Source organism: Sorghum bicolor, chromosome 2, assembly GCF_000003195.3.
Source record: "Sorghum bicolor cultivar BTx623 chromosome 2, Sorghum_bicolor_NCBIv3, whole genome shotgun sequence".
NCBI classification, from domain to species: domain Eukaryota; kingdom Viridiplantae; phylum Streptophyta; class Magnoliopsida; order Poales; family Poaceae; genus Sorghum; species Sorghum bicolor.
This window is the reverse complement of record NC_012871.2, coordinates 73068468-73089567: the sequence shown is the minus strand read 5'-3', so window position 1 is coordinate 73089567 and position 21100 is coordinate 73068468. Positions and strand designations below refer to the sequence as shown.

At 42.1% G+C, this 21100-nt stretch overlaps 3 protein-coding genes across 3 annotated transcripts; 2 read left to right on the top strand and 1 right to left on the bottom strand.

Moving 5' to 3' along the window:
• LOC8079180 (protein DGCR14) lies at positions 1594-3391 on the top strand. Its single transcript, XM_002463129.2, has one exon. The coding sequence runs from the start codon at positions 1715-1717 to the stop codon at positions 3188-3190; it is 1476 nt and encodes a 491-aa protein (XP_002463174.1). The 5' UTR covers positions 1594-1714; the 3' UTR covers positions 3191-3391.
• Positions 5703-13352, bottom strand: LOC8060675 (exportin-T). Its single transcript, XM_002460962.2, has 15 exons — positions 11540-13352; positions 11363-11458; positions 11166-11255; positions 10970-11074; positions 10717-10776; positions 10459-10521; positions 10268-10363; positions 9154-9318; positions 8507-8680; positions 8325-8384; positions 8122-8220; positions 7225-7371; positions 6678-6833; positions 6545-6594; positions 5703-6141 (listed from the first exon to the last, which is right to left on the bottom strand). Exons 1-13 carry the CDS (start codon positions 13229-13231, stop codon positions 6744-6746), a joined length of 2937 nt encoding a protein of 978 aa, XP_002461007.1. The 5' UTR covers positions 13232-13352; the 3' UTR covers positions 5703-6141; positions 6545-6594; positions 6678-6743.
• On the top strand, positions 15204-15977 carry LOC8060674 (60S ribosomal protein L27a-3). Its single transcript, XM_002463128.2, has one exon. The coding sequence runs from the start codon at positions 15337-15339 to the stop codon at positions 15772-15774; it is 438 nt and encodes a 145-aa protein (XP_002463173.1). The 5' UTR covers positions 15204-15336; the 3' UTR covers positions 15775-15977.

The following is a 21100-nucleotide window of genomic DNA, read 5'->3' as shown; positions in this document are numbered from 1 at the left end:
TGAAGTTTTTTATGATCAGAAGATAATGTGTGCAACATACATTTCTTAACACTTCTAGATACTCTGTATTTTCTTTTCTAAAATCAGTATGTCAAGAAATGTATTAAAAAATCTGTTGTCCATTAAGCCTTGTTTAAATTTAGAGTACAAAGTTTTAGGGTGTCAAATCGATTGCCATATATGAATGTCACATCGAGTGTTTTAATAACAATAAAAAAACAAACTACAGAAGTTCTCAGGATGAATTTATTAAGCCTAATTAATCCGTCATTAACGTATATTTAATGTAAATTTATTGCAACACCATATTATCAAAGCATGAACTAATTAAGCTTAAAAGATTTATCTCGCAAAATAGTTACAATCTGTGCAGTTAGTTATTTTTTAATTTATATTTAATACTGCATGAATGCGTTCAAATATCTGATGAGATAGGAGGTAAACTTTAGGGGGAACTAAACAAGGCTGGTCCCATGCGAAAATTCTCGAATTAACACATGTGCTCGTATTTTTCTGAATTTATTTCAAGATTTAACAACGCTATTCTTCAATGGTAAGTGATGTGTCCGTCGATAATGAGATGCCTATAATAATTTTATCAATCTCAAAATTTATTGATCTATCTTGGTTTTTTCGAGGTGCTCATAGAAATAAGATGTAAGTCATGTTCGCTTCAACTTATCTGTCGAGGCCTTGTTTAGTTCTCAAAAAAATTTATAATTTTTTCAAATTCCTCGTCACATCGAATTTTGCGACACATATATAGAACATTAAATATAGATAAAAATAACTAATTGCACAGTTTACCTGTAATTTACGAGATGAATCTTTTGAGCCTGATTAGTTTATAATTTGACAATATTTATCAAATACAAACGAAAATGTTATAGTGTTTATTTTGCAAAAAAAATTAGAATTAAGGCCTTGTTTAGTTCGCAAAAATTTTTAAGATTCTCCGTCACATCGAATCTTTGGTCGCATGCATGGAGCATTAAATATAGACGAAAATAAAAACTAACTGCACAGTTTAGCCGTAATTTGTGAGATAAATCTTTTGAGCATAGTTACTCCGTGATTAGACAATGTTTGTCAAATAAAAACGAAATACTACAGTAGCCAAAAACAAAATTTTTTGGGAACTAAACAAGGCCTAAATAAGGTTCAAATCTACTAATCATTCAATAATAATATTTTTTCTCATAATAAATTATCAAATATTACTTTTACAAACGAACAAGCTGCTACTAGTATTTGAGTTCGTGGGCTGAACGTGCGTCTGTCTTACAAGGTCTCGGAATCGGGAAAAAAAAGTTCATAGTTCCCGAACGAAAACGTTTCGTGACACAGTAGCACTTTCGTTTGTTTATGGTAATTATTGTTCAACTATGGACTAACTAGGCTCAAAAGATTCGTCTCGTCAATTTCGACCAAACTGTGTAATTAGTTTTTATTTTCGTCTATATTTAATACTCTATGCATGCGTGATGTGACGGGAAATTTTGAAAAATTTTGCATTTTTTTGGAAGTATAAACAAGGCCATAATCCGAATGGTTTCGTGTCTCAAATAGTCAATGCGCGGGCGGAAGCCGCGTAGTATACTCCCACAAAAAACACAATCGAGAGTGCAAAACACAACGCCTCAACTTTCCCCTTCTCCGATCCCCCAATCGGCCGACTTCCATCCGTAACCCTAGTCCCATCGCCGCCGCCACGATGCTCCGCTCGCCGGGCAATTCGCCCCGCCGCCTCTCGCCGTCGCAGACTCCCGCACCCTCCACCCCTCGCCCGGCCTCCCCGACCCCCTCCACCGCCACCGCCTCCGCCTCCGCCTCTTCGAAGCGCCGCCGGCCGGAGGTGCTCGACGAGGACACCTACGTCGCCGCCATCGAGCGCATCATCGAGCGGGACTTCTTCCCGGACCTCCCCCGCCTCCGCGACCGCCTCGATTGGCTCCAGGCTGTGCGGTCCCGCGACCCGCTCATCCTCCGCGATGCGCAGCTCAAGATCCTGGACCGCCGCCGCCGCGTCCAGCGCCGTGGGCCCGTCCCCACCCCGACGCCGGCCACCTCCACTGCGCTCCGCTCCCCGTCCTTCCTCACCACCCCTGCCGGATCCGTTGCCGGCGGCGTGGGAGCTCCCGAGGAGGAGGACGACATCGCGGACGCGCACTCCCTCGACGGCTTCTTCTGCCGCTTCACCAGCGAGGACAACGAGTCCTTCTCTCGCATTCTAGACAAGGTAAACCAACGCCGCCGCGAGCGCTACGCCCACTTACTGGAGCCTGCGGAGGCAGAGAATAAACCATTGTTGGAGGACACCAAGCTCGATAGGATAACAGATGGGTATGGTACATCAGGGCAACCACCGAGTACACTTGAAGGCGCCAAGTTCGTGGCAAAGAACCTGCTCATGTATTATCCGGCTGACCGTGGGGAAGCGCCTCTCACAGAGGAGGAACGTGCAGAGCGGCTCAAGGGGATGACCAAGGAGATAGACAAATCAAACACTAGGTTACATGGCAGATCCTCGGCTGATGATGCAAGGCCCAAGGAGGAGGAGGCTGCCATATTGTACGCACCAGTTGCAGGCTCTACTCCAGGAGGTATGGCCTACCATGATCCTGACAAGTTGAAGAAGTATGATTTAGAGGATCTGAGGAAGACGCCGAACCCTTTCTACCTCGAGTCAGACAAAAAGGCCGACAATGGGTATAGTTTTGTGAGGACACCATCACCGGCACCTGGTGTGGATGAGTCGCCGTTCATGACATGGGGTGAGATTGATGGAACACCGCTGAGGCTGGACCCCGATGAGACACCAGGTGGTAGTGAGAGAGCACATTTTAAGATCCCACCACCTCCTGCTCGTGATGTCAAGGCGCACCTGCTTTCAAGGGATGCTGCTAGGAAAATAAAGGAGCGTTCTAAGATCTTCCATAGGCCGCCCTTACCATCCCCTGTGAGGGGAGGCAGTGCAAGCCCCAGAACCCTCTCACCAGCTGCACAAAAATTTGTGAGGAATGCCATCTCAAAGTCGGCAAAGTCCACAAACACCATTGATGAATCTCTCCGTGCAAGCTACAGAGGTTCAACCCCATCTGCAAGCACTCCCAAGACAAGGTTTTCAAGAGACCCAGGCCTCGCGTCGCGATCTCCATCAACAAGGCAGGGTTCCACCCCTCCCTGGTGATTTTTAGTAAGCCTCTTAATGTTATTTCAGAAAATAGATAAATGACCCATCCTGTACTGTAACAAATTGTATAATGATGAAAGATTGGAAGTGATGCTTGTTTAGTGTTTACTTTCAATATCTGAGCACACTTACCAAATCACTGTCATGAGCATATCTTTGCGTGCTAAGTTGCAACATGCACCTCAATTTTCAACGGCATCTGGGCAGGCCCAGCTCGTCCTTTGTCGCCTTGTTGCCTCTGGAACAATGGGTTCAACAAAAACTCATGGCACTGAAATACAAATTCATGGTAAATTCCCTCCTGTTGAACGCCTGTCATTTTCAGCTAAACATTCTAGATCAATGGCCCTCGGTATGAGAACAAGCCAGGAGCCCAAAAAAATGTACCTCGTAGCTAGGGCTCTTGATTTTGTTGAACAAATATCCTTCTGATTGACTATGGATCATTCATGCTCTCCGACGTGAGCACATATTCTCCATCAGGATTCTTTATGTTGAGAAATGGAAACTGGATAATATTAGTGATGATTTGATATCCCTTGTAGATATGCAGCTCGGTTGGGGGTTGGGATGATACATCAATCTTAATTCGCATACGTGTTACAAATGCTGGTGATTAGTCGGTGCGGGCATTTCTTAGTTGTTCTGTTGTATTTCAGTCTGTCGGCTACAAGCAAGCAATGTTCCACAGTAGCTAGCTAGCCTGATTACTTTTAAATATATCTTCAGCTTGGTTGGTCAACCAGCGTATACACTGAACTGAATACCGGCAATTTCTTTTGATTTTTGAATGGGTATACTCACTTCTAAAATAGACAGCTTACTTGACATCTGAAATTGAACATGAGAAGATGTCTCCTACGCACGCAAAGTTTTTTCTTCCAGACTAGTTCTACGCCAGTTATTTTATCCTGTGGATTGAATCATAGTTGATCTTCTTTTCTGCCAAAAGCAGAGGTTTTAGGCTTTAAATATAGGCGTTTAAGTAACCTAACTCCATTAGCAACAACATCCTTTGGCATATAATCATTATTAATTGTTAGTGTAAACTTTTCATGTCAACGCATGCTTTTGTGCCTTGATTATCTTTTCACGACATCGATCGGATTAGCAGCATGCCAGCATCTGCTCCCAACTTCCTATACACTTCATGTCAACAACAACCTCGTGTAGGTCATGGTTGGTGTGCCTTGAGTTATAGTCATAGACAAGACCATAGCAGCCAAATACAAGCTTATTATTAACACCGGTAGCGCTCCTTTGTGAAAAAAATTCTGCGGATTGATATCCAAGTAACACCTCTTTCTCCCTTACAAAGAAAAGAAGGAAAGAAAATAAAATCTCTTTTAGCTCGGCTCGCGGCACCAAGAGTCAAGCTATAGATATTTTTTTTCTTGTTTCTCGAGTCTCGGCAAGCAAGCTTTTGGTGGGCTGAAAAAGTGATAGTGCAGCTTAATACTGTTTCTGTTGTAGCTTCTCTGTGGCATGAACTTGAGCCACGTTGACACAGAGAGAGGCTTGTGGGAAAAAATGGCCCGGCATGGATGAGTTGAGGTTGACTTGATTCATGCCCACACCATAAAAAGACATACAAGAGATTCTCGTTTAGTATTATGGCAGTGAAGCCGATATTTCTTATAGATTTCCAGTCCGTAAGTATACACCAGAAATAGTAGGATTAACCCGTGATACGTGTGCATCCGTCTGGGAAAAGAAAAAGATGGAGCGAGGGAGACCAAACTCATGCCGGACTCCACAACTATATACATGCTGCCTAGTCATATATTGCAGTCCTGCAATTTTGTAATGTGATCGAGTCTATTAATATTTATCCGCCGTATGTGAAAAACATCAGGTCAAAAACTCATCGAGTTCAAATTCTCTGGAGCTCAAAATAAACAAACACTCTAGGAACTCACTCTTTGAGCGCAAAATATACTAACGTTGAAGCAGCCTATTTGAAGGTTCATGTTGCTTCTCCACCCAGACCTACCTTGTTCCCTTTTGAACTTATCAGCACTAAATTTCAGCAAAGAAACTGTGTTTTTCTCTCACAACAAATAACAAATCAGCTTCGCTGATAAGCCATAGAAAGCACTGTTCACTGATTTTTTTTAAGAGAAAAACAGTACTAAATAGCTCTCAGATAAACTCAAGCGATCAAGGCCTCCGCAGCAGCAGCCGCCAAATATCGACGAGCCAAACAGCATAGTTTTAGGATAACAATACATTATAGACAGCACTCTTCTTTCCACTTAGCAACTCTGAGATCGCGAGCCAAGTTCTTCAAAAGCTGAACTCTAGTGGTTAAAAACCTGAGCAAGAGATAACAGGTAGGCCTAACATGGACCTTAGTGTTCTGTACATGCTCCGTTACCGAACAGGATGAGCTAAGGAACAAATCAACAAAACTTCCAACTGTTGAAAGAACATCAACATGGGTCACGGAACTCCCCATCAGATATAACATTTGCAGGCACCAGCATGACATGACATGCTCTGTCATCACTGCATCATCAGATTGGAGAAGTAGGCGATAAAATAATTATGAAAGCAAATGGGAAAATAACAAAAAAAATATGTACATCACCCCAAATGGTAATAGGGGGTGCAAAACCAGCTGCCGTTTCGCAAAATTTGGTACAACACGACTTACAACACAACAGGCGGTGTGACATTTTTCGTCAGGAAAAACACAGCCTACACAACACTCTTTTTGCCCCTATACCAACTAGTTCACTGGAAGTACCTTGCAAAATTTCAGGCCCAGACAGCAGAACAGTCTATGATTTGGGGAGAAAGGCTAAAATAAGAAAATAGAACCCTGTATTTCCTTCTCAGTAGAAACTATTGCAGGATGAATTCCCCTGCATCTCAGATAGAATACAATGAATAAGGATGCCACCATGGTTGCCAGTCTTGGTAAAGATAATGCCGCAGTAATACCTCTGCAAAGCACAAGGGTAAATTATGATAAATTGCATGCAACCAAAATAAACTGAACTGAAAAATAAGAGTGAAATCACACTATTTTTTCAGTGGTGGTATAAAAGCAAATAATGCATTTAGCCAACTGTGTTACACCCAGCTAAAATAGGCATCAGGGTCACATTCACAAATCTAAAGCCAGACAATGCATGCAGCAGCGTGCTTCTAATACTGGGAGACAAATGTATGGAGTCTATGAATGACTCCACACATGATGAACTACTCGAGTTGAATGCTCAGAACAACAGGAAAAGTACCCGAGAAGATGCATAGGAACAACAAAACACACCTTGAAGAGTTATAACCAAGAGAGAAGGGGAAAAAAGGTAGACAACTTGAATTGCATTAGATGCAAGGGATTACCTTCCAACCTCAGAAATGGTAGCTCTATGTACATTGATGGCACAACTAGCCTGCAAATTATAAGGAATTATGCCAAAATATCAGAAAAGAACGCAGAAAGCAAAATAAGAAACAAAAGGATAGTAATAACTACCTATAATTGAATAACACAGTTGAGGAGTCTTTTGGTGAAAAACATATTGAAAATGAAAGAATGATGCTATCTGAAAACAAGACTCCCATTCCCTTGTGGTCTTATCTTCTCAACAAGCGATTGATAAAATGATCTGAATGCCTTGATATCATTTCCCTGTTGAAACAGAGAGGCACACATTACAACAAGAAACAGTCTTTTTAATCAATCCAAAAGAAAATTGCTATTTAGGATCCCACAAGTCAGCAACTTCTCACAATTCCACCAAACAATAAAATAGCCAAAAAGAACATAGGGCAAGCAGTAGATGGGCTACTAATTCACTCAATTAACATTGAACTGAAGTTATAAATGTTCACTGCACAAACCACCATTGTTTTGTGATCCTTGCTGACAAGCATCTAACTATCAACATTCAACAGCACAAAAACAAAGTTTACCTACATTTGAGTTAATAATTTAAGAAAAACTGATCCATATGGTAATGTTAAGCATCATATCAGGACAAATGCCAAACCAAGTGAGGCTAAAGAGAGAAGTAGCATACCTTTAACTTCTGGTAGTACTGTTCAGCTAGGTCCGGTGGGCAGTGAACTTCAGGAAGACCTTTTGCTACAAAGTTCACAATGAAATCCTCCCCAAATCTTTCATACATAATCTTCTGGGCTAGCACAATTTCACCAAAAAGGACAAGCTACAAAGAAAGAAACAAGTCAAATGAATGAAGCTGTTGAAGAAAAGTATCAACCCACCAGTCAAAAATACACTCGCAATGCTGTTAAATTGATAAAACAGGGCATTCTGATGGCCTGTTTGGATGAACTATGGCTATCTAGGTGGCTAACAACCAGTTGAAGGCTTGTCCAAAAAATTAGCTGACCTATAAGCCCTCCTGTTTGGATGCACTAGTGCTAATTTTAGCTAGCTAGCAATGAGCTCTTGTATCCAAACAGGCCTTGAATCAAACAAATGCATTAAGGCGTGTATGGTAGCCGGTAGGTTGCCACGCCACAGATTCCTAGGGGGGTTGGATCAACACCACAACTGTGGGTTGCCAAACATGCGGAGTTGATAAATACAACAGTTTTAGAATAATACTTCTCTGTTAATTGAAGCCCTAGTGTTGTTAAGAAAACAGATATGGCCTACAGGTTACATAATCAAGCTGAAAAGCTAATGTCAGCTGAAATTGAAATTGCGATTTAACCCTAGTTAATAACTTAAGTTATTAGACAGTGATCAGGCACTCACTGATTTCACCCTTTTGTGAGACTAGCACTGGGCACAAAGCTACCTATAAATCCTATCAACATTTACTGAAGCTAACTATGATTCAAACAAAGCCAAATACAAAGGGTAAAATAGCCATGTGGAGGTCCATTTTCATCAGCACAGAAAATGTAAGTATTGCCACTTCCCATAGAAGCTAAGTGACATGTCTTACCGAGTTTGCATCGCGTAAATCAAATGATTTATCAAGGACACTGTATAAACAGCAATTAGTAGCAAACTTCTCAATCATAAATACTCGGAAGCCAGGAAGCTGAGAAAACAAGAGTAACAAAGGAATAACCATGTGAGCAATGAGCAATCCAACTCAATGTCAAGTAATGATAGTTAAAAAAAATCATGACATAATAGGATTACCTTATCTTCAGAGTTAGAGCACCAGTCTTTAACAAGATTCACAAAAATCTGTACACATGCCTAACAAACCATGGCCAAGGTGTGAGTAAATGGTGTCCACAGCTTAACTTACAGTTGAGCTCAAGAATGCAGATAGATTTAAAAGAAAATAAAAAAAAATCAAGTTAAACCAAAATCCTCACCTTGCGTAGTAGTATATCTTTATGTTTGCATGAGGTAAATAAAAGCAACTGCATTATGGTCTCCAGATACTGCCTAGAGCTAGGAGTAAGGAGAACTGTAGAAAGATCATGCGTTGCCATAGCATGCAAGAATGTGTATAACGTCCTCTGCAGCTCTTGCAGTTCTCGCATTTCCTGTAGTGGTGAGACGAAATATATTACAAAAAGAAATATATCCTGTACGGCTGTGCCTGGACATCCCTATCCACCTAAGCTAATGGAATCCATGCCAAACAAACAAGTAAATAGATAGGAAATTGGGCAACAGCCCATCACACTAGCCATACCACGTAAAGTGGAGTACAGTATCATGTCACTTTTGTTTCTTTATTAGTGAGTATTGAGAATCATGCAAGAAATATTTGCTTTGTTGAACTGTATTGCATTTGCCACATGTTATAGCTAGAGTTGCACTATCATAAGTAGGAAAACATAAAAAAAAATAGCAAATAATGTAGTATATCCCCAAGGTTAGCACATTTCAAAGGCATTAGCATTTTTGCAATATAGAGACAAGCAGAAACATAAAAAAAGTATACCAAATATAAGCAGCTAGAAAATAAAGTAATATACACAGTGGCTTGTTTACAGAGGCAAATCAATATTACCTCAGTATTGCTTGCAGGACCGGCTGAAAATGCATCTTGTGATAATATCACAGACAAATGACTTGCAATAGTAGGAAAGACTTCCTCCAATATGGCACTAGCTGATGATTTAAATTTGCAGATTATTTGGTTTACCAATACGAGAAATTCCACCATATCCTTAGCCTATATGAAAATAATAATACTGTGAGAACTGAAAAATGACACAAGATAGAATTAACAATAAGAAGATAGAAAAGGAGAAAGAAACAAGACAAACTAGAAGTCTTTCAAGGCTAGTAACAGGCTAGAATCACACATTTTTAGTTGTGTTAACTGCCTTTAGGGAGATAGTTAGGTGACATGAAACAAGTGCCCTGCCCTAGTGATTACACCCGTAGTCTAATCACCCTAAAACGACCCCTGAATGAACTTTGCCCAAACTCAATTGTGCAGGAATGGTGCTTCTATTGTAGTTCAACCTGTGCTCCACATCAGTAAAGTACTAATAATGGTCTTTCCCACTACAAAAGGCAAAAGAAGCAATGCTGGAACAAAGAAGACAGTCAGGCAGCGAGTAATGGAACATAGGAGTCAGTCAGGCAGCGAGTGATGGAACTTACAAGAAAACAGACATATCTGAGTATGGCAGAGTAACAAACCATGAAGACAATGGGTGTTGTATACTTGTATTTATGGCCATGAGCAGAGAAAGAGGAAAACATAGGGGTAGAGCCATAGAGGTGCAGAGGATTTGTTCCTATTCCTTTTGGTCACCAGAAAAAAACACAAATACGTTCTCTAGTAACTTATTCTAATTGCTTTAGGGCAAGTAAGCTTTTAGGAGCACGTTGAAATCTTCAGAAAGGAAAGTGTACTTTAGTGTTAAGGTACTGCCTGAAATAGCAACATGTAGTTCACAAAAAAGAGAAGGGTAATTAAGAAATTGATAATGGCTATCTGTGGCCTAATCCTGTCTGTGGCTAAATGGTCTAACTTTGTAATCAACAAGTTCCTTTTGGTTACCTTTCCATTTTAAAGGCTGATGAAAACCGATTGGAATTTATACAACAAGACTTTCTCAAGCAGAAAACCAAGAAAACAGAGGCTTGTCATATAAATATAATTGAAATACCTCGTTATCAAGAAGCAATTGTCTCAGTGCAATTGGAATACATGGAAGCACTGAGATACCTAATATCTCGATCATACGATGCAGAAACGATATAACCTGCATTTCAGCATATGAAGAAGTTAGGTAATCATTAATTATGCCATCAAAGCACAGAAGTAATGAAGATGCTTAAGGAACATGTTCAGATTTACCTTAGATCGCAGAGGTCTCACGCTAGGAAATGAAACAAGGACTTGCAAAACTACATCAAGGGTCTGTGGAGAAGAAGATAAAAACAATTTATATCAGAAGAAAGGACAAGCACCACAGATGTGGGGACGACTTAAACAGGTAGCAATTGAGGGTAACAACTGATTCCACCACGGGCTAGTTGCATATACCATATGCTACATGGTAACAAGCCAGAACCGTACAATACTGTGGAATATAGGCAAGTTCACAAAACTTACTTTCTTGAACATGACCCCAATAGCTGGCCTATTTACCATCACAAGGCGCTCATTAAAGCCCTAAAAAAGGGAAGTGTCCAGATACAGTAAGTATGAGGTGTAAATAACTTCATGCACAGAAGTAAGAATTATTACATAAGAATAAATCACAAATTTAAAAAATCAGATGGACCACAAGCAGTCTCCCATAATGTCAAAACCACATTTTCGAGAATGTTTTATACACATCCTTGCAATAGTGGATGCAAATTACCTTGCTGACCATATTCAATGCAACAATAATTTGTTGAAGACTAATAGCTCTTGGTGATGATTCCTCAAGCCCTCGTGCTTTGGCATCCAAAACAAGTGACTCAATCTGGGAATTGGAGGGACGTTATAGGCATCAGTAAGTCTCATGTTTTAAAGAAACTAATGCCATAATATTAAGCAAAAGAAAAACTAATCACCTGATGACAGAGAGGATTTAGAAAAGCAGTCAAGCACTGAGCCTGCTTCTCTGGTGATACCTCTTCAATGCCAATCAATAATCCAACAGCCTGAAATTAAACCATGAGTGACTGGTCCAAGTTAGTATTTCCACTGCACAAAACATAAACAAATAGGTACAGGTAAGTTAACTTAGAGAGAAAAATTAACAATGCACCTCAAAAATTTGGCTGCCATCCTCTGAGCTGGGAAACTTAGTATCTTTATTTGCCCAATCCATAGAAGTGAATTGACTTAGTACATCTTGCAGGCTCTGCTAACTCACAGATACATAGTATTAGCTTTAGAATAGCATAAAAGTTATGTCTACCAACCAACAAAGATAAGGAAAGACCTGCAATATGGTATCCAGATAAGGCACTAGCTTTGCCTTCAATGACTTGACTGCCCTCATGAATAAGTATCCTGCACGACGGCTCACATGGGCATTCTGATGGTGTATTCCACGGTTATCCAAGAACACGCCAAGCAGGTGTGGTACATACTGCACATGCTCCTGCATGAACTTCATGTAGCGGGTAACTGTCTCCAGATACACCAATGCAACTAAGCGGTGTGTGTGACACGAGAACCTCGCAGAAAGGAGCATGGGCACAAGCTCCCCTAGCAGCCCTGCCCCAGTCCGAATCTCCTCCTCACCCACGGCTTCTCCAAGCCGGAAGAACAGGGTAAGAGCAACCTCAACATCCTCCACACTAGCTTCTGCGGATGAGAGAGCTGTCACAATCAACCCTCTTATGAACAGCTGAGCGGCAGCTGGTGCAACACGACAAATGCTACGGAACAATACAATCAAATCTTTCCGATGCTCCGCCATGAGGTCCTCCTCCTCCTTCCCTATCTTGTCAAACACGTCAAGATGCCCCCTATATACTGGATCAAATGACATCTGCACCCGCACCACCTCCAAGATCCGTCCCAAGTGCCCCAACTGCTTCTCAGTCGGTGCCTTCATTATGCTCACATAGCCAGACAAGAACTCAAGCACGGAACCAGAGTCCACATCTTCATCGTTACCGCTCTCTGCAGCTGCAAATACAGCTGGTAGCACCTCTTCCAGCATCTCCAATGCTGCAGCTCCATCAGCATCACTAGGACCAAGCCTGCGATGACATTCGAGAGCCTCGGCAGCATATGCTGTCACCAAGGGTGCCATCTTCAACCCACTGTCTGGGCTACCAAGCCCCTGCTGTGCAGCCAGGAGTGACCTCAACAATCCCACCTTCGCCCTTGAGTCCATCCTCTTCAACGCCACAGCAGAAAGGCACGCCACCGCTGCAGCAGCAAGTGGAGGCGCGCTTCCCGGGGACATCGCAATGTCAAAGAGTAGAGGAACGAACACATCATTGGCGACCAGTCCGACATCGATCCACGAGATGCACCTGCGCGCCGCATCAAGGGCCACCGCCGCAGCCGCAGGGTCGGCTGTACGGAGGGTTACGGCGGCGGTGTGCCAGTGGCTAGCGATCTGGGACACGCACTGTGCGCGCATGGAATCCTTCACCCGCATAGCATCGGCGGCCTCGTCAGAAGTGCGGGGGTACTCCTGGGAGAGCAGGTCGTCGTCGAGGGAGATTAGAACCCGCGCGAACATGTCCGTGGGGCCGGGCTGCGGCGGCGCGGGCGGGAGGAGGTCCAGGAAGTAGGAAGGGTAGACATGGGGGTAGTCGAGGCGGATGAGGAGCGCAACAAGCTGCGCGAGCTTGTTGCGGAGGAACGGCGGCGAGGCCGCGTGAGATGAAACCGCCAGCGAGAGGAGAGAGGAGCGGAGCAGCGCGAGGTCGTCGGGAAGCACTATGCGGCGGCGGAGGAGCGCGTCGTGGAGGGACTGGAGGCACCAGAAGTGGACCTGCGCGTGCGGGGAGGAGGCGATGCCGGCGAGACACAGGCGGAGGAGCGACGACGGCGGGGACTCGTCGCGGGCGCGGGCGCAGAAGGCGAGAGCCTCCGCGCGGACGGACGGACCCGCCGCGGCGGCAGCGGGCGAGTCGGAGGCCAGCAGGATGGCCTGCTCGAGGTCGTCCATGGCGGTGCCGGAGGAATCTGGGGGAGGGAGGCGGAGACGGGGAAAGAGAGGGGAAGGGAGGCGCAGTTGGGGTTAATATACGAGGAGGGGAGGAAGAGAGGGTTTGCTCCGCCGTCAGCCCGTGCTCCTTCCGTTGTTTGCGAGGATGGGTGGTTTCGCTGCTTGTTTTTGGGTTTTGCTCGTCGGTTTTATTAATGGGTTTAAGGGTAGATTTTGGGTTTAGAGTTTCTTACTTAAGCACGCTGATTGTTAGGCCTTTTGTTTCACCCGGTCAAGTAATTTTAGTTATCTTGTTAGCTTTGTTTGTCTCATCTTGTTAGGGCTTCAAACTTACTCTTCCAAAAAATAAGAAAAAATATTAGCAACTATACACTTACTCTACTTTGATTCTAAGAAGACTTGAAAAGCAAACAAGTCCTAATTTCATAAAAAAAATGTAGTGTTAACCATACTTATTTTATTAGCGAATGGATGAAAATAATGGAGGTTGTTCGGTTTGCCCACCCAACATGCATCACGCTTAAAACTTTGGCAGCCATCACAAAAAGTACTAGGTGTTATGTTTATTGTGTTAAGTTGAGCACGTCACCCAAAAAACCATTGTATGGCAATGTCATTTCTCGCCACACTCTGACGTGGATTTTTGCCACTGCGCCTGTGGCTTGGCGGGATGTGAACGACAACCAAGCAAGTTTTTGTTCTCATTTAACCTAATATGTTGTGGTTACGTGCACGAGGGGCAATTATTGGCGCCAAACAACAATAAATAAACCATATTTGCATGGGTAGCATATATAAGATTTTTATTAATTATATCATTGCTACAACTTTGAGTGACCTAAACAATATAGTTCTATGTATTTTTCTTACTAAAGTTGCCTTCACAGCATTGATTTGTGTGTCAGCAATATACTAGTTCTACAAATTGCGAGGCAGTGTATATTGTACGGGAGGTATTACTTCTAATATAACATATTGTTTATTACATCATCATCAAAACTATGAGATGACGTAAACAACAACTGGCACATGTATTCTCTTTCTAAATTTGCCTTCACAACATTGATTTCATATCATCAGCATAAAGATTAGATCTATTCTACAGTTGTGAGGTAGTGTACATTCTAGTGCACACGTCATTTCTAGTGTAAGACATTGTGTATTTTCTAATGAGTGCATATATTACATTAAATATACATTAACATCAAATAAATATGACATGCAAAAACTACCACTTGTTATTTTACGCGGTTATGGTCAAAATTTATGGCATTGAGGTCCTATCACGTCAACTCTATGCTAGTATCCAGGCAACACCGTACCTCGAAGCTCGGCGCTATAACCTATAGCGCCGAGCCATGTTATGGAGTTAGAATTACAACCCTATGGTGTAAACATGATTTTTTGTTAAAAAAAGGCAAATAGAAAAAAGTAGACAAAAGTTTACACAAAAAACCTTTATTTGGTTTTGAAGGAAAACGAACGAAGTACTGGTTGAGCCTAGAAAGACTATCAAATTGGCAATGTACTCTCAAACTAAGGCTCACGGTGAAGGTGGCAAAGATGGCCACACGGAGGGCGTGAGCTCCGCCGATAGCAATTGCAAAAACCGCCTTGTCAGTTGTCAATCCTCAGGCATTGGTGCATCATGATCATGAAACAGAGAAACAACCTTTATTTTATTTTATTTTATTTTAAGCAGAGACAGGGAGAAACAGCTGGATGGAGAATCGCGCGATCTCAGAGCAAAAGCAGTTTTTCTCTTCCCCTTTCCTCTTTTCTGCAACTTGGGCCGAATTGCGAATCGAGATGAATGAACATAAGGCCATTCCTTGGAGACGGTTGAAAGCCCAGATCAAGCGATCACCACCACCAGATCCAGGCCCAGCCCAACATCCCGTCAAACACCCCAGAGCAAAACCCTAGAGAGGCCTCATCAACGGCTCCCGCTCCCCCGTCCGACATCCAACGGCGGCCGCATCAGACGCCTGCCTTATAAGAACACGCCATTCTCAGCAACTAGGGTTTCCTCCACTCCCTGCCCCGCCTCCACTTCTCCCCTCCCAGGCGCTGCCCAGGTAAGTCGGCGGCGAGCGGCGGCGGCGATGACGACGCGCTTCAAGAAGAACCGCAAGAAGCGCGGCCACGTGTCCGCCGGGCACGGCCGTATCGGCAAGCACCGGAAGCACCCGGGAGGTCGCGGTAACGCCGGTGGCATGCACCACCACCGCATCCTCTTCGACAAGTACCATCCTGGTTACTTCGGCAAGGTCGGCATGCGTTACTTCCACAAGCTCCGCAACAAGTTCTACTGCCCCGCGGTCAACATCGAGCGCCTCTGGTCCATGGTGCCCGCCGACAAGGCGGCTGAGGCCGGCGGCGACAAGGCCCCGCAGATCGATGTCACGCAGTTCGGCTACTTCAAGGTGCTCGGGAAGGGGGTGCTGCCGCCCAAGCCCATCGTGGTCAAGGCCAAGCTCATCTCCAAGGTCGCCGAGAAGAAGATCAAGGCCGCCGGCGGCGCCGTCGTGCTCACCGCCTAGGTTTCAGTCCTTGTTCGCCTCTTGGTTTTGAGATCTATATCTGAACTAGTAGTGCTTTCCTGTCTCAGCTATTTGTGTTAAGAAGACCTGTAGTTTTTAAATCTGTGGCTGCTGCCTGTTGGGACAGTGCTTTATGAGGATTTTGATGCCAGTTCATATCAAATATTTCAGATATATTAAAGCTATCTGTGCTAATTGTTCTACTTTCAACTGTGCAATTGATTTATGATGCATGTGCAATCTTCGGTGTTGTGAAATTCGTAACTGTTTGCGTCACAAGATTGTTAGAAATGATGTGAAATTTTGTGTTGTTGAACCTTGTGCCATAGATTGTTCTCTGTTCATTGTAGGCTTATTAACTCGATGCAATTATCTGTGTTTCGCGTGCTACTTATATTTTCATGGCTTCAAAGTCTTAGTTTTAGTGATGCTTGTAGCCTTAGGCTTTGTAAATGTAGTGTGCCTTGATTAATTTCACAGGTAATATACTGTTGCATGAGATACTTTTATGCCCATATGTATGGTAGCAAGTACAACATCACATTTTACCCTTACTGTGTTGCATTTTGGTAATGCTGGAGATTTTCTCTCGTTTGTAAGTGATGAAGCCCCTGCTCTGTGGCGAGACATGGTCATATGAAATGTTTTAGATATATGGCTTCTACAAAAAATCGTATTGATGCTATGATTGTTGTCACGTGATGTGATTTGTGTAGGCTTTTTTTTCTGGAAGTAGTAAGTTATAAACTTGTTTGCATTGTACTGTCACATGCTCTTTTAAGCTAGACCATGCTTTGTAGTCAGCATGACAAACGAAGTAAGCCTCAGGTGTATTTCTTTAGGTCCTGAGTCTGTATATTGCATTTCCCATAGGTTACTCTCCATGTTGCATAATGATTGTTTCATTTGTCTTAGGCCTTGTTTAGTTCCGAAAAATTTTGGGAAATGGACACTGTAGCACTTCCGTTTGTATTTGACAAATATTGTCCAATCATGGACTAACTAGACTCAAAAGATTCGTCTCGTCAATTTCGACCAAACTGTGCAATTAGTTTTTATTTTCGTCTATATTTAATACTCCATGCATGCGTCTAAAGATTCGATGTGACGGGGAATGTGAAAAATTTTGCAAATTTTTATGGGAAGTAAACAAGGCCTTACTGCATAGTTCTTTTGTTGGTTGTTTTGGCCTTGTTTAGTTCCCAAAAAATTTTGCAAAATTTTTCAGATTTCCCGTCACATTGAATCTTTAGATGCATGCATGAAGTATTAAATATAGATGAAAATAAAAACTAATTGCACAGTTTGGTCGAAATTGACGAGGCGAATCTTTTGAGCTTAGTTAGTCTATGATTGGATATTTTTTGTTAAATACAAACGACAGTGCTACAGTGTCGATTTTGCAAAATTTTTTGGAACTAAACAAGGCCTTTGTGTTGCTGACATTTGCCTTACTCCGAATTTGTGCTTCTTCAATAGCCTTCATTCCTGAATCTATGTTGATGAATAATGCTCTTCGCTCACATTCTGTTGGTGTCATTCCAACCTATCAATTTCACATTGAAAAATGCGTTTTGTTGATATTTTTGTTGGTTGTGATCTTGTGGATGGGTTTGGGTCACTGCATCCAACTGTGATCTCGTCTTTCTTGCAAGGGATTACCGTGGATCGATTTGTAGTGGCAATAAGCGATTGGTGCACTATGATTTGTGGCGGTCCTCTTTATTGCGGATGGCACTCAGGCGTCAGGCCTTCTTTAGTTGCAAAATTTTTTGCAAAATAGGCACGCTAGGATTTTTGTTTGTATTTAACAAATATTGTTCAATCATAGACTAATTAGGCATAAAAGATTCGTCTTACAAATTGTAAGTAAACTGTATAATTAGTTATTTCTTTGGGAATCTGCAAATTTTTCGGTTCACTAACGTTCTCCGCTGATGAAGCGGTGATCTGTATTCCGTCGACTACCACCTTGCCGACTGCTGAGCATATGGTCTTCGTTTATCATCCTGATGATCCGGTGATCCCTCTGTTCCCATCTCCATCTCCAAATGTCTCCATCCTGTGTTACTCTCGTACATAATGCCTCACCTCTATCTCCAAATGGCTCTTCTCGTGTTACTCGTACATAATGCTCACCTCCATCCACGGCGTAGGCGTAGGCGGCATTGTAGGAGTGCCTCTATCTCCAAATGGCTCTTCTCGTGTTACTCGTACATAATGCTCACCTCCATCCACGGCGTAGGCGTAGGCGGCATTGTAGGAGTGGTTAAGCAAGTCAGTGATGCTTAGGTCTTGTTTACTTTCATCTAAAAATCCAAAATTTTTTCAAGATTTCCCGTCACATCGAATCTTTAGATGTATGCATGGAGTATTAAATATAGACGAAAATAAAAAATAATTATACAGTTTGGTCAAAATTGACAAGACGAATTTTTTGAGCCTAGTTAGTCCATAGTTGAACAATAATTACCACAAATAAATGAAAGTGCTACAGTGTAGCGAAATATTTTCCATCCGAAACTAATCACGGCCTTAGCAGCTTTGGCTAGTCTTGACTGGGCCTACTTCACATGGGTCACGTTGCTTCAGAATGTGGCCGAACTCCCTCAACCCGATGTGTCCATCATACGCGTGAATCAAATCCCTTGGTTTCTGCATTCCTGAAAGATCTTAGGCCATCGTCATTGCAGGTTTCATAATTTAGTTTTCAACACATCTATATTTTGAAAATAATTTAGTTTTCAACACATCTATATTTTGGAAATAGTATAGAAGAGTTTTATCCCTATAAAACTCTCTACTCCCGTGAAACTCTTATCATTTCTCTCTTCATTGATATGGTACCACATCAGCATATTTAATGTCTATGAAACTCCGTTGAGACTTACCCACCTTGTTCGTTTGGCTGATAATCCGTGACAGAAAGTACTATTGGCTGATTTATTGTAAGAGAAAACACCGCTGAATGGCTAGAAGCCAGGATCAGATGTTGTTTGATGTTTGTCTAAGTTTGGGTCAATCGCGTTTCTTAATGATTTCATCGCTCGGTTGTGAATGTAATGATAGTCCCATGGAAAACGCAAATGCTTTTGATGGACATTTGAAGGCGTCCTCTTGATCTAGAAGCTCCCAAAGATCATATATCCCAACCATCATTTTTTGAGCCTTAGATTACTCGTCTGTGTGAGGTAGGTGGTGCTATGCCGGTTCCAAACGCAGTTTCTTTGCCCATAAAGGTACATGCCTTCACAATGTAAACACATGATTCACATTAAGATTTGTACCTAGTAGGAGAGACAATAGAAAATTATCTCTCTCCTGCTGAACACGAATCTCAGAGCGAATCCTATGGTTCACATTGTGAGGACATATATCCTTAGGGGTAAATTTTACTTTATCTGCCCGACCTATTGGTGCAGGTTAGTGCTTATATTCCCATAAGAGAATATGAACATGGAGTGTAGAATAGTTATTGTTCATTATGTTGTTATGAGATTTAGGGTCAGTTTGGTCCGACTGCGACTCTAGTTCCAACGGCAGCTTCGACCATGTTTAGGCCTGGTGTAGTTTTTAAAAATTTTCAAGATTCTTCGTAATATCGAATCTTTGAACATATACATAAAGCATTACATATAGATAAAAATAAAAACTAACTGTACAGTTTGCCTGTAATTTGCGAGACGAATCTTTTAAGTCTAGCTAGTCTGTGATTGGACAATAATTGTCAAATTCAAACGAAAGTGCTATGGTAGTTAAAGCCAAAAATTTTCGCGAACTAAACAAGGGCCTTGTTTAGTTTCTTCACAAAAATTTTTGGTGCACTGTAGCACTTTTGTTTTTATTTGATAAACATTGTGAAGTAATTAGGCTTAAAAGATTCGTCTCGTGATTTATAGACAAATGGTGCAATTAGTTTTTGTTTTTATCTATATTTAATGTTCCATGCATGTGCCGTAAGATTCGATGTGACAGGGAATCTTGAAAAGTTTTTGATTTTTGGGTGGAACTAACGCCTTGTTTAGTTCCCAAAAATTTTGGTTTCAGCTACTGTAGCACTTTCGTTTTTATTTGACAAACATTGTCCAATCACGGAGTAACTAGGCTTAAAAGATTTATCTCACAAATTACATGTAAACTGTACAATTAGTTTTTATTTTCGTCTATGTTTAATGCTCTATGCATGCGACCGAAGATTTGATGTGACGAGAAATTTTGAAAATTTTTGTGAACTAAACAAAGAATTTCTACCTCTACACTCTAGTGGTATAATATAATGCAAAATAATAATTTAAATGAATCATGAGCAATAAAATATCAGTAATGGAAATTAATGAAAACCAATAACTCTAAATGACTACCCAAGCATAAATTGTATTTTAGAAATACTTTGGTTCGGGTTTATTTAAAATAAAGTAGCTATAAATTTATAAAATAAAGTAGTTTTATTATATTCACTTAGAAAATAAAAAAAACTTTAAAATCAGTGATCCATTTGGGTGTTTCCTCCTGAATCATGCACGATGACGCCATGAAAGAAACATGGCTCCAAGAACTGACACAGTGACACGGTAAGGCCTTGTTTAGTTTCCAGAAAATTTTGCAAAATTTTTTACATTCTCCGTCACATCGAATCTTTAGACACATGCATGAAGTATTAAATATAGACAAAAATAAAAACTAATTGCACAGTTTTGTTGGAATTGACGAGACGAATCTTTTGAGCCTGGTTAGTTTATGATTGGACAATATTTATCAAATACAAACGAAAATGCTACAGTGTTGATTTTCCAAAATTTTTTGGAACTAAGGCTGTTACGCTGAACGGCACAAGCGCACACCGGGTCACCGGCACAGGCACACCGCAGTCCCGCTCCCTCTCTCATCACATCAGTCTCTGCCGCCTTGCCGAGCCGGCAAGCAAACCCTCGTCCGCACGCACAAGGAACCGAACCCGTGTGTGTCCCCTTCCGTTTTTGTCCGTTCCCGGTTCCCGCCGAGACGGCCGCCGTGCGGTGCGTCATACACTCATACTTGGACGCCGAGGCCCACGTGCCAGGGACATATAGGCACGTTTTGCCGTTTTGGGACGCGCTTCCTGCAGTCCTGCTTGTGGACGAACCGGGACGTAGTTTCTACCCGTCGTTCTTTTATATCCTGTTTCTGCTAATCCGAGTGATTTCCCCGTGCTGTTCTTCTCGGTTGCATTTTGCACGCAACACCATCTCGCATTCTTGCACAGGGCACCCTTGAACTGCTATAAAAATCAAGTTTTTTAGAACATACTTCGTCCATCCTAAATTATAAGGCATTTTAAGAATTTTAG